This window comes from Muscardinus avellanarius (assembly GCF_963383645.1).
Source record: "Muscardinus avellanarius genome assembly, chromosome: 2".
NCBI classification, from domain to species: Eukaryota; Metazoa; Chordata; class Mammalia; order Rodentia; family Gliridae; genus Muscardinus; species Muscardinus avellanarius.
Genome location: NC_137787.1, coordinates 22,959,426 through 22,973,555, shown reverse-complemented (window position 1 = coordinate 22,973,555; position 14,130 = coordinate 22,959,426). Strand labels below are relative to the sequence as shown.

Genomic DNA, 14,130 nt, shown 5'->3' with positions numbered 1-14,130 from the left:
CTTTAGTTCCTGCATTTCCCAGGCCCAAGTTTCAAGAGTGAAGAATTTGATTCAACTTATCTTTCCAGACTGGGCAGAGGTTTGCAGATGCTTTGCCTAATGAGCATGCCAAGCACTGTGGTTGATGCTTGCAATTTCTACAATATCTCCCTAGATTTTCTTCTAAATTAATCTTAGCTTTCTCCTTCCAAGCCACACCAACAGATTCAAAACTACGGGGAGATCCTTAGCAGATGCTGTTTCATGCCTAAAGGCATTTATACACCCCATTTTATCTGCAAAGTAGGATGCCCTTTCTACTTTTGTTGCCTGGAAAACTACTCTTTGGGAGGTGGTACTAGGATCCCCTTTTCGGAAGAAACTTAACATTTTTGAGTAGTTAAGTGACTCTTTGAAGCCATATTAAAGGGAATCTAATTCCAGAACGCTGAGAGAAAACGTTGCCAACGAAAACAAAAGAAAGTGGCTCTCTCGGAAAAGGGATTACTATTAATCCAGTACAGGTTTTAGGAACTCCCAAGACCGCAAACGCCTCACCAGACCTGCGCATGCGCAGACTCCGGCGCGCGGTTCCCCCGCCCGCTCGGAGTCCCCGCCGGAAGCGGCTCCCACTCGCTGAGCCCGCGAGTCCGCAGGAACCGAGTTGCGGCGCTTCAGGTTCCCGCCCGGAAGACATCTCCAAGGCGCCCGCGAACCAGCAGCATGGCGTGGTTGGGGAATAAGGTAGAGGGAGTTTGGGGCTTGATACTCATTCATTCCGGGGATCTGGAGAAGGTGGATCGGTGGCGGGAATTGTGAGATCACAGCGGTGCGGAGCACTGGGGCTAGAGGGAAGATCTTGGTGTGGGCTGGACCTAGGGCCGAGACCTAGAGACGCCCAGTGAAAAGAGCAGGGGATATGGAGTCCGAATTGAGTCTCGCTTACCCTTCACTCCTCCCTCCTATTTCTCTCTTCCTCTCCCTGAGGCTTCACATCCTACTTCCCTCCACACTCGCATCCGCTCCCTAGTCCCACCTCCTCTGTTGACCGTGAGCCTGGGTTCTTAAAATGGATGAGAATGGAAGCTAAAGCATGTTAAGCACCTACTCTACTCGCTTATTGTAAGACGTCAAAGAGAGAGTTTGTGAATGAAGGAACCTCTGTAGTAACTTACTATCTCGAATTTATTGGAAGCGTATTCATTGCGAGGCACAGGTCTAAACCCTTCGTTCTATCTCGTTATATTTTCATAACAATCCCGTGAGGCGAAAGCTTAGTCCCAGTTTGCAAGTGGGAAAACGGTGGCATGGAGAACTAAGTGATTATCCCGTAGTCACCCACTCACTACACGAGTAATGGAATCGGATTTGAACCCAGGCTGTTTTCAGAGCTTTGTAGAATTTACGTGCTACGAAGAACCCATGATCCTTGGTATCCAGATTAATAACATTACATTGAAATTTAAAATACATTTTGGATTACTAGAGGGAGGTGTCATTGCAGGGATTCATTCATTCATTCATCACCCATTCATTCATTCAATACAGATAAATGATCTCTAGTCCCCTGAACTCCATGTTGGGAAATTTTGATTAAATAGTTATGAATTCATTATGATAGTGCTTATCTCCTTTGTACCTTTTTCAGCTGCTGAAAACTGTATCTCCAGTGGAGGAGCTATTTGTGGCAAATAAACTTGAAGTAAAAATCCTAACATCATGTACTGCTTCAGTGTAGAAGAGTATTTGTGCTGCTCAATTTACCATTTCTAGTTTTTCTACTGTTTCCAGAAGGGAACACAAAATATTCTGTAGACCATTCTTCCAGACGTGGAATTCCATATTGTGAAACTGATGCCATTTTCTGGATACCCAATTCTTAGCAAAAGACCTTCAGTCCTTTAGAGTTTTCTAGTTTAAAAGTAGATTTTGTGAAAATGTATATTAAAAACGCAACAGAATATTTTGTGACTCTAAAGTTTTTGTTTTTAATTTTTATGTTCACAACACTGAAATTATGGGATGTGAATTTTTGTTGCCCTCAGAGGAATTCTGTAGTTTATTACCATCTTTTTTCCACATAAGCTATCTTTATTCCACATTTACTTTTAATATTAATGCAATGTCTTAATTATTTTGCTTTTCATGGGTTGCCAAGGGTATGGCTAATTGTAGAAATTATCGGTAACTTCTCCTGATAGACCTCAATTAGGTTTTTCAAACACTTTTAGAGTCAGGAGATCACTTTTTTTTTATTGATCACTTCTAAATGGTTTTTTTCCCCCCCTTATATGAAGTTAAACCTCTGAGCTTATTACTCTCCTGCAGACTAATCCTTTTTGTTTGTGTGTGTGGTGGTTGGGGTTTGAACTCAGGGTCAGTCTACCTCCAAGTTACACCCACAGTCCTATTTTATTTTTATTATGAAACAGAGTTTTGCTAGGTGGTTTTTTTTTTTTTTGTGTGTGTGTGTGTGGTGGTGGTACTGGGGTTCCTGGAAGCCCTTCTACCTCCGGGCTACACTCCCAGACCTATTTTTTTATATTTTTATTTGGAAACCGTCTCTTAAGCCAGCGCGGCTGGCTTCGAACCTGTGCAATCCTCCTGTCTCTGCCTCCCAAGCGTGGGGATTACAAGCGTGCACCACCACGCCCGGCAGAGATTTGCTAGGTTTTGATGAGAGTCTCACTACTTGCTGAGATTGTCCTTGAATTTAAGATTCTCCTGTCTCAGCCCCCCAAGTACTGGGATTACAAGTGTGCACCATCACGCTTGGCTAGACGAATCCTTTTATAACATAGCTGTCAAATATTTATGGAGAACTATCATGTTCCCCTTGAACTTCTCTTCTGGCTCAAATATGCAGGCTTTTTTTCCCCAACTATTCTTTATGTTACATATTCTCCAGATGTTTGTCCAATCTTTTATATTCAGTTTTCCTCAAAAGATGTGATACCCAGAATTGGCTCAGTTTGAGCAGTACAAAGCACAGGTGAGGCTAGAAGTCAGAGTCAAAGAGTGGCCCTCAGCTAGCCCAATGGTTTCCTGCTGCTTTGCATAAACAGGCTAAGGGATATTTCCAAGGACTCAGAGCTAAGAGTAGAGATGGGACTAGCATCCAGGTTTTTGGATTTCAAATCTAGTCCGTTTTTTTTTTTTTTTTCTTCATCATAATTCCCTTCTTTTTCTTTCTTGAGTTCACTATACTGTTGATAACAACCTGAAATACTAGAGGAATGGAAGCTGGAGTAAAATGGGAATGGGAAATATAATGTTCAGTCCATATTATGTCATTGATTCATTCTTCAGTCCACTCAGATTGTGAATTGCTTTTAGCTCCGATCTCCTGCAGTTCATATTCAGTGAAATTTTGGATGCCAAGTAGTATAGAATACCACATGTATGCCGGGCGTGGTGGCGCACGCTTGTAATCCCCGCGCTTGGGAGGCAGATCGCGCCGGTCCGAAGCCAGCCTTGCGCGCTGGCTTAGGAGACCCTGTTTCCAAATAAAAAAATGTAAAAATAGGTCTGGGAGTGTAGCCCGGAGGTAGAAGGGCTTCTAGGAACCCCAGTACCACCAAAAAAAAAAAAAAAGAATACCACATGTATCCCTTTAACTTTCAGTTTGTCAGTTTGTGTTTCTGTTATTTCTTTAGCCCCTACATTTATGATTGTTATCCAGTGGCCTGGTACTTTTGCTTATATGATTTCCTCTAACTTCCTTGTTCTTATGAGTGACTCCTACTCATTCTTTAATAAGACTCATCCAAGGGTCTGGTTCAAGAAGCTTTTTCTGCCTCTTTCTTCTTACTCCCCCCTCAAGCCCTTCCCCCTATCTTGGGTAGATGCTCCTTCTGCTTCTTCTGTGTCTCTTAGTAACTACTGCAAACTTCTGTCATGTAACATTAGGCTGGCATTATTTATGGGACTGTGTCTTAATCTTCATTTCAGATCCCCAATTTACCAGCTGATTCAGATTGTTGTGGTGTACCACTTTGACTTATACAGATTGAAGCAGTTACCTATTGTCACAAAAATACTTCGTGTACTGTGTGCCACTTAGTGGCTTAAAACAAAAGATTTATTCTTATGCTTGTAGGACTGCATATCAGGTGCAGCTTGTCTGGCCTATGCTGGCTCAGCTCTGCTCACCTTGAGTTTATTCTGGGGCTTAAGAGAAAGGCGCATCAGTTGCCTGGAGCATGCTGCTCTCCTGGCAGATACTTTGCAGCTTTTGGTTTGTGATAGAGCTATTTAAGGATTCTTCAAATTCTTATATGCCCTAAGTACATTCTCTCTATAAAACATATCTCTCTCTTTATCACATGCTCTAAATACTAGGTTCTATGAGTGCTATGAGCAAGGGACGTGTCTCAGAATCTTTTCTTTTGACTTATTTTTCTCACACACTCTTTGGGACTTTGTTTGCAGGCAGCTGTTGTGCTGTGTATGGATGTGGGCCTTGCCATGAATAATTCCTGTCCTGGTGAGGAATCCCCATTTGAACAAGCAAAGAAGGTGATGACCATGTTTCTCCAAAGACAGGTAAGTTTCAGACTGACCTTGAGCTTATAACTCTTGTTTTAAATACTCCTGCTACTAATGCAAGATATTAGCCTCCTTATAATGTCCAGCCTAAGTTTTTTGGGGGGACCTTGGGTGAATTTTTGATGTGTACTCACTGGCAAGTCCACCTACTACTAGAGCTTGATGTTCTTCTTCCCCTCTCCTAACCCCTTCACTGGCTATTACACAAATAAGAGGCAGCATAAAGTAACACTTAAAAACACAGCCTCTAGAACCAGGTGGCCTGGTGTGAGTCCTTGTTCTTCATGTCATTTGCTAACCAGGTGATAGTGAGCAAGGCCCTTACCTTCCAGGTGACTAGTCCAGTTATGTTTTGTGGTGTAATGAACTACCCCCAAACTTAGTATCTTAGGTGACTTTTTGTTTTATGATGTTTATGGGACTATGGAATGATTGGGCTCAGTTGGGTGATTCTCTGTTGAGGCCTCTTAGTTGCTCGTGGATGGAGGCTGGGAGTGGCATCATCTGAAGGCTCAACTGGGCCGCATATGCAAAATGGCACTCATGTGGCCAGAAGACGCCAACAGTGGCAGCTGTGAACTCAGTTGGGTTCTCCATCAGAAGCCCTACATGGAGCCTCCCTGTGTAGCTTGGGAATCTTGCAGTGAAGCATCTGGTTCTAAGAGAGAGAATGAGTATTCATTCTAGGAGACCCTGCCTGAGTGGCTTCTTCAGACTTAGCTTTAGAAATCCCAGGAAACCGTTTCTATTGTTTTCTATTAGTCAAGCAAGTCACTAAGACCAACTTAAGTTTAAGGGTGGAGAATTAGACTCTCCTTTTTTAATAAGGAGTAGCCTGCAAAAACAGGAAGAAAAGGAGTGGGGTGGTGGCCATCTTAGAACTGTCTACCACAATGCCTTAATAGTTTGTATGTAAAATGAGAAAAATATCACATAGCTTTTTGGAGGAGCACAAGAATGAATGCAGCTGGGTATGGTGGTATATGTCTGGAGTCTTAGTACTTGGGAGGCTGAGACTGAAGGATCTATATTTGAGGCTAGTGTTCAGTACTTAGGAAGACCCTGTTTCAGAATAAAAGCATAAAATAAAAATAATAAATAAAAATGGCTGGGGGTGTAGCTCAGGTCGAATGCTCCTGGGTTTAATTCCCAGTATTACAAAATAAAAAAAGAATTAATTTAGGTAAAGTGCTTAGAACAGTACTTGGCACAGTGTGAACACTGAAATTGTTGACTACTATCATTAATTCCCCCATTGTTGGCATGGCTGCCATGCGTGCTGTCATTCATTCACTTGAGTACCGCTGCTGTTTTTCTGGGTGTTGTCACTTACTTTCACAGGGTACTGCTACTTCCTTCCTTTCATTCTAGATTTTCATAAATTCTGATGACTTGGAGTCCTTGAGGTCAAAGAGGAGAGTGCTGAATCCCATCCTTTGCTTAGAAGTTTTATCTGTGTTGTTGGTAGCATTTCAGTTAGTACTGCCGCGCCCCACTATCATACAGAGTTTCTTTGGGGGAGATGGTGGGTGCTAAGGATGAAACTGGGGCCTTTGCATGCTAAGTACATATCTACCACTGAGCTATACCCTCAGTCTCTAGGGTTTTTGTTTTTATGTTTTCTTAAAGAAAAGCAGTTTAAATGAATGTGGAAGATAAAACCTGGTGCCAATTCTATACCTCCTTTAAAATTCCCTCCCCTTCCAAGAGTTCTTGTTCTCGTCAGTAGAACAAGAGTAAGATGGCTGCCTGTATGAAAGACATTCGTGAACCCTCGTGCAGGGCTCAAGACCTTTGCTCCATGTACAACCAGGAATTGTACTTAGAATTTTGGGGAGGAATTTAGCAGACTACACAAAAATAATGACATAGTTTGGTTCAGTTCTCTCCTGTAGAGCAATTCTCTCTGTCAGTGTATAAAGGCTTACATTCATGATTAGGTGGAGATGAGAATGCCGTTTGTGCCAAATACTGTTTTTTATTTTCACATTTTATTATGAAATGTTTTGTGAAAGGCAGATACAGAAAGTAATATAATGGAAACCTAGTTTCCTATTGTCTCATGCTGTACAACCTTGATGCTTTACCATGTTTGTTTAATTTCTTTTTTTTTTTTTAATAAAATGCCTTGTATTACAGATAAACCTGAAGCCCCCTCCTAATGCTCTTTTCCCCTCCTCTTCCTTTCCTTAGAATTTTGGTAGTTATTACCATGCATATCTTATACTACTGGAAATAAGTATGTATTCTTAAATAATAGTATTGTATAAAGCTGTCAAAAATGTATGTAAATGTTTCTATGTGGTACATATAATTCTTCAGCTTGTTTTTTTTAGTCTTAGTTTTTGAGATTTCCTCATATTGATAAAATGTTGCATAAAATTCTTCATTTTTATACTGAGTGTAATATTCCATTGACAGGTATTCTGCGGTGTATTTTTGTGTTCTGTTGATGGCTAGTTTTTTTGCCCTGTTATAAACAGTGCTAAAATATAGGCTTTCTTGGCCATTGTCTTATGTATACATGCAAGAATTTCTTTAGGGTATATATACTAGTAAAATTGCTGGGTTACAGGGTATGAACTTGCAAAAAAATTTTTTTAACACTCTAGAAAATTTTAACCTTGGAATGTCTATTCCAGAAAGACACACTACAGTCTTTTTAAATGCTCTATGATTACTTATTATTTAGATTGGATTCTGATTTGGTTGGATTACATCAAGGACAGTTACTACCTTCCCATTCTCTTACTCTTAACTTGTGCTGAAATGAAGGGTGGGAATCTTAGTCAGTGAAAAAGTCTGCTTCCAATCTAGTAATTGTCACTGTCAAAAAGTCCCATATTGCTGGGTGTGGTAGCGCACGCTTGTAATCCCAGCATTCAGGAGGCTGAGACCGGAGGATCGCAGTTCGCCGACAGCCTCAGCTACTTAGGCCTTCTGCAACTTAGTGTGACCCTGTTTCAAAATGAAGAATAAAAAAAAAATTTTTTAAAGTCCTATGTTGCCGGGAGTGGTGGTGCACGCTTGTAATCCCTGGGCTTGGGAGGCGGAGACAAGAGGATCGTGCAGGTTCGAAGCCAGCAGTTCTGGCTTAGGAGACCCTGTTTCCAAATAAAAATATAAAATAGGTCTAGGGGTGTAGCCCAGAGGTAGATGGGCTTCCAGGAACCCTAGTACCACCAAAAAACCCCCCAAAACCAAAAAGTCCTATGTTTCATCAAGCCTGATATTTTATGGCCTTGAGGACCTGCCATTGGGAGATAAAACTATCCTCTTTTATGAAGTTTAGGTAACTTGCTGCTTTCAGGTTGTTCTAATACAGTTTTCAACATTCTGACATTGTTTTGTAGGTGTTTTCTGAGCGCAAGGATGAGATTGCGTTAGTCCTGTTTGGTACAGATGGCACTGAGAATTCGCTTGCTAGTGGCGACCAGTATCAGCATATCACTGTGCACAGGCACCTGATGCTACCAGATTTTGATTTGCTGGAAGACATTGAAAGCAAAATCCAACCAGGTTCTCACCAAACTGACTGTATCCTTTTTCAGCCCAAGAAGACTTAAGAAATTTTCTTTCAACCGAGGAATCATAGTCTGATTTGGCGGGGCTCTCTCAGGTCCTGGCATTGAGTGACTGAGGATATTTTGCTCTGATGAGAGGGAGGTGATGTGTACCAGGATTCGTGTGAAATTAATTAGGCTGGTGCCTGGGCTCCAGGTCCTCCAGTTACCTGCCCCTTCTCTGCACTACCGATATTGAGAGATCAGGAGGCACAGGAAGGGGAAGGTATGAGAATGTATATGTTTGGATTGACTGTATGCAGACAATTTAATGGTGGTGCTGGTTAGAAATGTTTAGAGGTAGCCGGGCATGGTGGCGCACACTTGTAATTCTGGTACTTGGGAGGCTGAGGCAGGAGGATCTGGGTTCGTGGCCAGTCTCATCTACTTAGTGAGGACCTTCAGCAATTTAGTGGGACCCTGTTTCAAAATAAAGAATAAGGCTGGGTGTGTAGCTCAGAGGTAGAATGCCCCTAGGCTCAATCCTCAATACTGCAACAAAAAAAAGAAAAGAAATGTTTAGAGGCACTGGGCTTGGTGGTACCTGTCTGTAATCCCAGTTGTTTGTTTGTTTGTTTGTTTGTTTGTTTGTTTGTGGTACTGGGGTTCCTGGAAGCCCTTCTACCTCCAGGCTACACTCCCAGACCTATATTATTTTTGGAAACAGGGTCTCTTAAGCCAGCGCAGCTGGCTTCGAACCTGCGTGATCCTTCTGTCTCTGCCTCCCAAGAGCAGGGATTACAAGCGTGCGCCACCACGCCCAGCCAAACCCAGTAGTTTGGAGACTAAGACAGTAGGACTGCAGGTTTGAGGCCAGTCTCAGCAATTTAGCAAGACCTTTAGCCACTTAATGAGACCCCGATTCAAAACAAAAAAGTTAAAAGAGCTAGGAGTGTGTAGATTGGAGGTAGAATATCTTTGGGTTCAATCCCCAGTACCTCTTTGCCCCAAAAAAGTTTAGCGGTAGAAAAAAAGATAGTTTTAAAAGAGTATAGCATTTACCTTTCACCCTTTTCTAAATGAAGAATATTTTTGTGACAAAAATCAGATTGGTAATCCAAACTGAAATTTTTAGTTTCTTCCATAGGTGCCAAATGTTTTTAAGGGCTTACTCTAGTTTTTTTAAGCAATTAGCAGTACTATCTCTAATCACTGGGAGGTGCTGTTGCGTTGGAAATGACTTGCAAATACCATATTATAGCTCACTTCTTATTCAAAAATGGACTGTGATCGCCAAAACTGGATTTTAGATGCTCATAAATGGCATAAAAACTTTTGGTTAAATTAACAGAACGCATTAGATACCTTTTGTTTACTTTCTTCTCATGGTGTGCCAAGACATATGTATTCTTAGATATGTAACATTTGCGACTATATGTCCATGAACTAAACTTGAGAAGGTCGCTCATTTGCGCAAGCATTTTTAAGTCATCATTTAGCTTACTGTCTATAATCTCTAGTCCGAGACTTTGTTAGGGAAAAAAAAGTTGCATGTTCATGGGATGAAGTGATTGGTGTCATCTTTACCCTTAACTGGCTGAGTCCTGGATGCTCTGGTCGTGTGCATGGATTTGATTCAGCGCGAAAGTGTGTAAGTACTCACCTGAAGAAGTCTGGAAGTGAGCCTTTCAGCAAAGATTGTGTGGGTTGAGATATTCATTGTGCTGCTTGAGTTGTTGTTAATCAGGAGCATGTTTGTGTGGCTAAAGGAACATCTGAGAATTCAGTGGTTCATTCCCTCTGATTTTTCAAAGTTTGAAAGAGACAGGGCTATATTTGGTGGAAATTTCTCTAGGAAAAAAGACAACTGCATATTTCAGTTCCCTTCACTCAGTTACCAAATATTTTTTTAAATGCTAAGTGGGTGCTGAAAAGTGATAGAACACTTGCCTCGCCTGTGTAAGCCTGATCATCAGCACTGCAGAAACAAAAGAATAAAAAGTAAAAATTCTAAGTGGTATGATCCATAAGTAATTGATAGTAAGTGCATCATTCTGACCAACTTGCTAATTCATTACTTATTTAATTATTGTGCCATGAAAATGTATGTATTTGAACACACACTCTACTCAGTGGCCAAGTGGATTTGAATTTGTAGAAAGTAATTCATAATAATTCCTTCATGTGATAACTCTTTCTTAGAGGAAAGAAGTTTGAGAAGAGGCATATTGAAGTGTTCACTGACCTCAGCAGCCCGTTCAGCAAAGATCAACTGGATATTATAATTCATAACTTGAAGAAATCCGGCATCTCCCTGCAATTCTTGTAAGATCCTAAGAATGGCTTATGTAGACAAATCCTGTCATCTCTACTGTGCGTGGGGCCCTTTGTAGAGTGCTTGGTTATGGAACGCTTCTCTTTGGCTGAGTGGGAATCTGTCAGATGACTGACTTTTCGGCAAACCCTGATTATTCTTTGTGTCCTAGGAACTATTCTGAGTTTGGGTGATAAGGAGATGAAAAGCACAGTGGAATTGAACTCAGAAACAGATCAGTTGTGCATTGTTTTGGGACTCAAAGAATCGAGGAAGTAAAGGAATATTGAGGATATTCAGTAGAGAAAATGAATCACCTGCATAGAAGGCTTTACACATACACACACAAAAATCAGATTGATTTTTTTTCTTTACTTTGCTCACAGAGCTGTATCCTATCAATAGTAGAAGCTTTTGGGTAGACAAAAATATCCACTTGGGAATCATTTTCTAACACGTAATGTTTCTATTTTAACTTTTTCTCAGATCTGACAATGCAGACACCTGTGTAAAATCTAATTTACAGTGTAGTTAGAGATGGAATATACATATTTAGGGGGAGGAATATATTTTTCACAGTCTATTGAAATAAGTTGAATTTCCCCTCCAGTATTTACACTTATATCCCTAACAAAGAAATGCTTTTCACTTCCTTCTATATTTGAAATCTATTTTATCTTGTCCTATTTTTGGTCAAAGCAAAGCAATAATATAGGATGTTGAGTTATTAATCTGGGACATTCGTTTTCCACATTGAGAGCTGTACTGAGAAGCTTCTGGCTTAAGTGGTAAGCCTTTTGCTTCCTCAATGCCTGCCGTGGGGAACTAAGAACCTCTTTTGCATGTATGTATCTTGAAAGACTGCTGAGGGACATCTCTTTTTTGTAGGATTGTAGAAAAATAATTCAGAATAACCCATGAAACTGATACTCGTTAAGACTTCAGGGAAATCAAGTGCTCTTAAGTGACAGTTCTTATTGAGGTGAGGGTTTCTCAGTGCTTCAGTACCCCAGTTCAGTTTCTGTCTCTGTTTGTGATCTCAGGATGCCTCCCATGGCTGAAGCATAATGCACTGTGTTTGAAAGAGTGCTCTTTTGTTGTTGTTGTTTGGTTTGGTTTGGTTTTTGGTAGAGAAACACAGTGAGGTGTGTAAAAGAAGGAATAGCACCTTTCCTCTACTTATTTGTTATTTGACTGATTGCATTTCCCCCTCCTTGGGTCATAGGTTTTCTTCCTGTGCTACAAAATACCAGCATTCAGAATTTATAGTTCTTAACTGTTCAGTGTATTCCATGTTTGGTCAGTTGTCAGACATATTAAAAAAATACCAGCAGCACAAAGAAGCAGTGCATTCTTAGCAGGTTTGGTCCTCCCGTCAGCTTCTTTTACAGAGTACTGGTTCCATTTCTGAGGGCTCCACCATCATGGTTTACTCACCTCCTAATGGTCTCACTTCTTAGTACTATCACATTGATGGTTAAGTTTCAGTGCAGGATGCTGGGGACGTAACTCAGCAGTAGAGTGCTTGCCGAGCATTTGTGAGGCCTTGGGTTCCTCGCCTAGAACTGCAAAAGTTTTAACACAGGAATTTCAGGGACTATAGAGCTTGAATGTGGAAGAGGCCGTTCTGAATGAGTGATGCCAGTAGAAAGGCTAATAAAGGCAAATGTGGAGAGAGGTAGCGAAGGGTTAGAAACTGCCACATGAGACCTGGGTCCAGCCATCCTAAAGCCATGTTTAACATTTTCAAATTTTTGGCTATATAAGCTAATACATTTCCCCTTTTTACCAAATCAAAGAGCTTTTAGTCACTGGAAACTGAAAGAGTATTGGCTAAGGTAGATACATGTCTATTGACAGATGGAAATATGGAACTCGGTGAGACTGACTGACAGACCCCTCTTCTCGTGACCAGCGAGTAACAGTCACAGCATTGGAACATATTTACCATTTGGCTTTACTGCTTAATTGAAACTGCCTCTGCTCTTTTTTCTTGGTAGTTTGCCATTTTCAATTGACAAGAAGGATGGACCTGGGGACAGAGGAGATAGCAACTTGCACCATGGATCCTCCTTTCCTCAAAAGGGTATCACTGAGCAGCAAAGAGAAGGTGTTGAGATGGTGAAAAAGGTGATGATGTCTTTAGAAGGCGAAGATGGGCTGGAAGAAATATATTCCTTCAGGTAAGCAGTGCAAACAGGGATGGCAAGTTTTAATCATGCCCAAGTGAGTTTCTTTTGATCAGAGGTCCCCATAATGCTTTTCTTTTTTCTGAGCTACTCTTGAATTAATAGTTATTCTTTAATAAGTATTCTGAGTTTTGTTAAGTAAATGGCATACTTATCCTAATCTTTTTTTTTTTTTTTTGAGTTTGTGTAGATGAGACAATGTTTCTCTTCCATTTTTAGGGATTGCCTCCTTTATCTTTTACTCTTGGTTAGAACTGTACATTTATTTGGAGCAAAGAACCAGAAAGTGATTATTAACATTTAGTATAGTATGTGTTTGAGGGGCCTGATTTGGCAGAGGCTGCAGCAGAACATTTTACCGAGCATTGTGTCTGTGGATTCAGATCTTCAGGAATGATGCAGCTTGATGCTCACGTATGAATTCCACTTTGTCAGTAAATACAAAGTTTTTGACTGAAGTAAAGATTCAACAACTTGAATTTTTTTGCATCATGACTGTAGTTATATTTGCTCTAATTTTTTTCTCAGCCACAATGTTTAGATATTTCTGGTGAGCTCTTGTTGGAAAATAATACATTCTGATTTTCTAATATAGTCACTCTTGAAAAATTGGAGGTAAATGAAAAATTTAGAAAAGGAATGTTAAAGGGATTGCCAAAAGAATCAATGGGGAATTCTGTGATGTTTCCTTGCATAGTAGTGTGCATGGTTGTCATAATGTGTGTGATTTGTTACCTACGTTACTGCTTTTAAGTCTGGGAACACAAGCTGTAAGTGACACATTAACCATGATACCCAAGAAAAATGATAGGCTGGTATAAACTATTTTAAAAGTTTCAATTTTTGTTTCTTTCCTCCCTGTTATTGACTAAGTGTTGTCCTACTTTGATTTTAGGTCAGCTATGAACTTTGCCATGCAATTCAGTGTCCATTAGACACAAATGGCTATTTTGATTTACATTAGTTAAAATTATATAAAATTTAAAATCCAGTCCCTGAGGCACACTAGTCACATTTCTTTGACTGTTGGGCAGACAGAGTTAGAAACGGAATATTTCCATCATTAAAGAAAGTCATACTGCTAGACAGTGACTAGACTTAACCCCATATAGAAAAATCTTAGAAAGACCACTTAAATTAGTTGAATCTCCTGAGAAATTTAACTGGGATGCAGAACTGATCCAGTTGTTCTCAGATCTTACATATTAGATACCGGTCTTTAGAATTTCCCCTGGAACAGAGAAGCCATGCCCTCAGGATGGTTTTAGACCCGACTTCTACTTGACTATGCTGGACCTGGTTTAAACCCGTTCATTTCCCAACAAAACCAAAGTGAAGGTGTGCTGTAAACTTTGGAAGCAGGGTGTCAAGTAGAATACCAGTTATTTGTTGAAAATCACTTCTCTGAGTTGGAGTCTGTTGAGGTCATTCTGTCTATAACCCTGTGGGTAATAGAAGATAATTCTCTTTACTTCTGTGTAGATCTGGTTTTCATCTATACCAAGGAGATCAGTCATAAAGGCTAGACTGTATGCTTCCAGTGTATTTGGTCATTAATTCCATTGTTCTTTGTTTTAGTGAACACCTCAGATCCACT

General features: G+C 40.5%; 1 protein-coding gene across 1 annotated transcript in view; it reads left to right on the top strand.

The window, feature by feature from the left end:
• Positions 1 to 702: 702 nt before the first annotated feature.
• Positions 703 to 14,130, top strand: part of XRCC5 (X-ray repair cross complementing 5) — a gene marked incomplete at both ends in the record, with an annotated part of 102,080 nt that continues 88,652 nt past the window's right edge. Inside the window, 6 exons of the mRNA XM_080689330.1 lie at positions 703 to 723; positions 4,411 to 4,524; positions 7,881 to 8,064; positions 9,633 to 9,681; positions 10,233 to 10,355; positions 12,345 to 12,527. Of these exons, the coding sequence (XP_080545456.1) occupies positions 703 to 723; positions 4,411 to 4,524; positions 7,881 to 8,064; positions 9,633 to 9,681; positions 10,233 to 10,355; positions 12,345 to 12,527 (674 nt within the window). The remainder of the gene's footprint in view (positions 724 to 4,410; positions 4,525 to 7,880; positions 8,065 to 9,632; positions 9,682 to 10,232; positions 10,356 to 12,344; positions 12,528 to 14,130) is intronic.